The 2,229-nt window shown below is 38.5% G+C and overlaps 1 protein-coding gene across 2 annotated transcripts in view; it reads left to right on the top strand.

Annotated features, from left to right (window-relative positions):
• NMRK1 (nicotinamide riboside kinase 1) overlaps positions 1 to 2,129 on the top strand; it is a 31,183-nt gene extending 29,054 nt beyond the window's left edge. For both annotated transcript variants that reach the window (XM_012644419.1, XM_012644418.1), the window contains one exon: positions 1,762 to 2,129. In XM_012644419.1, coding sequence (XP_012499873.1) covers positions 1,762 to 1,781 — 20 coding nt within the window. In that variant the 3' untranslated portion in view covers positions 1,782 to 2,129. The remainder of the gene's footprint in view (positions 1 to 1,761) is intronic.
• Positions 2,130 to 2,229: the final 100 nt, after the last annotated feature.

Here is a 2,229-nt window from a genome sequence, read left to right as displayed (position 1 = left end):
AAGGGCAGTGTGGTTAATCAGCCATGCTATTTCTGTTTTTAAATTAGCATTTAATATTTAAGTAAAATATAAGATTTGACGTTGATATTTTAGTGCAGAAGATGTCACATGCCTAATTGCAAATCAGAGGAATGAGAATTTGCAAAATAAAAATTTAACTATCAAATGTTTGTGTTTTTCTATTGATATTTTTACATTGAATTTAAAATATAATGTCTGGTTATAAAATAATACTCTAGCATAATTATCTAATGTACTAGTCCAAATTAATGTAAGATCACTTAACCATTTCCCAAGTGTTGGATATTTGGTGTCACATTGTGTCACAAGTGTCACATTGATAAACAACATGCTATAAAAATATCTGCACATATTATTTGTTGGTCATCTTCTTCTTCTTCTTCTTCCTACTACTCCTCTTCCTCCTCCTCTTCCTCCTCCTCTTCCTCCTCCTCTTCCTCCTCTTCTTCCTCCTCTTCCTCCTCCCTCTTCCTCCTCCCTCTTCCTCCCTCTTCCTTCTTTCATTTTTTGTAAGAGACAAGGTCTCGCTATGTCACCCAGGCTGGAGTACAATGGCATGATCATAGCTCACTGTAACCTTAAACTCCTGGGCTCAATCAATCCTCCTGCCTCAGCCTCCCAAGTAGCTTGGGATTACACACGCCAGCTAATTTTTTAAAAAATTTTTGTAGAGACGGGGTCTTCTTATGTTGTCCAGACTAGTCTTGAATTCCTAGCCTCAAGCTAGGAGATCCTCCCACCTCAGCCTCCCAAAGTTCTGGGATTACAGTGTGAGCCACTTTGCCTGGTGGGTTTTTTCTTTTCAAATTATATCCTGGGGGTAAATTCTCAGAAGTGGCACTTACTTACTTGGTCAAAGGGTATAATCATTTTGACATTTATTTGAAAAATGAAATATCACACTAAAAAAACAATGTGCGTTCTCCAACATAAGCTGTGTAATAAGAATGTGGTAGCTTTATCAATGAATTTCTAAGCCAAATCAAGTATTTAGCTAGGCTTCCTTCATTTAAGAAAAAGGATTAAAGGTAATAATGCTTCTTTCCCCACATCAAGGATAATATTCCAAAACAAGGCCGGGTGCGGCAGCTCATGCCTATAATCCTAGCACTCTGGGAGGCCAAGGCTGGAGATTTGCTTGAGCTCAGGAGTTTGAGACTAGCCTGAGCCAGAGCGAGATCCAGTCTCTACTAAAAAATAGAGAAAAATTAGCCAGACAACTAAAAATAGAAACAAAAAATTAGCCGGGTGTGGTGGTGCACACCTGTAGTCCCAGCTACTCGAGAGGCTGAGGCAGGAAGATTGCTTGAGCCCAGGAGTTTGAGGTTGCTGTGAGCTAGGCTGATGCCACAGCACTCTAGCCCGGGCGACAGAGCAAGACTCTCTCAAAAAAAAAAACCAAAACAAACAAACAAAAAAATTATACTGCAGTCAGCCACCCTTTGTGATTTTCTGCTAGTCCTCAAACTATAAATATTTCATTCCCTGAAGTAAGGGATTAATATACCAATTACAAGTGATACTGGATATCTATCTGATATTGTCAAGGAGGCTTAAAATTTAGTGCAAGGATGAAAAGAACGGGACTTGGACTTGATTTAGTTTTATAGGAAACCAGCATTTTTGGCTCTAGAATCCTTAGAATCTTAACATCCTTAGATTTGTTGTTGGTGGTGCGAACATTTACTAAAATTAGAGTTGGAATTCTCCATTAATTTCTTTTTTATATTTATTCCCAAGGTTTGCAAGTAACAGCATAAAGATGGGATGCAACAAATCCTTCCTGGAGTGATTTAGAAAAATCAAAGGAATATGTTTAAGAACCTTAACCAAGACACAATATGTACTGTGGTGCAATGACAGCTATTGTTTCATATGTTTGTTTCTTATTGCACATGGTTTTCTCGATGTGTGGAGCAGTAAATATCCCTACCAATGGACAGGAATCGACCTTAACAAGTTGCTCCCATTCCAGGAAGTGCATAGATACAGCATAGCTCACAGTGAGTCAGAAAGTCTTCACTTTCTGGACGTAGCTCTATAATAATGATCGTCAACCTTTTCTGACTAGAACCCAGAGTAAGAAATAAAGATTACATCACAATCCAGTGTATATGGAATCCATTGTGTGTGTGTTTGTGTATATGTGTGTAGGGGTGTGTATGTGTCTGTGTGTGTGTGTATACACACATCAAGTACCACAAGACA

This window comes from Propithecus coquereli, unplaced genomic scaffold, assembly GCF_000956105.1.
Source record: "Propithecus coquereli isolate 6110/MARCELLA unplaced genomic scaffold, Pcoq_1.0 Scaffold211, whole genome shotgun sequence".
Lineage (NCBI taxonomy): Eukaryota > Metazoa > Chordata > Mammalia > Primates > Indriidae > Propithecus > Propithecus coquereli.
The sequence above is the reverse complement of the archived record's forward strand: the minus strand, read 5'-3'. Positions and strand labels throughout refer to the sequence as shown.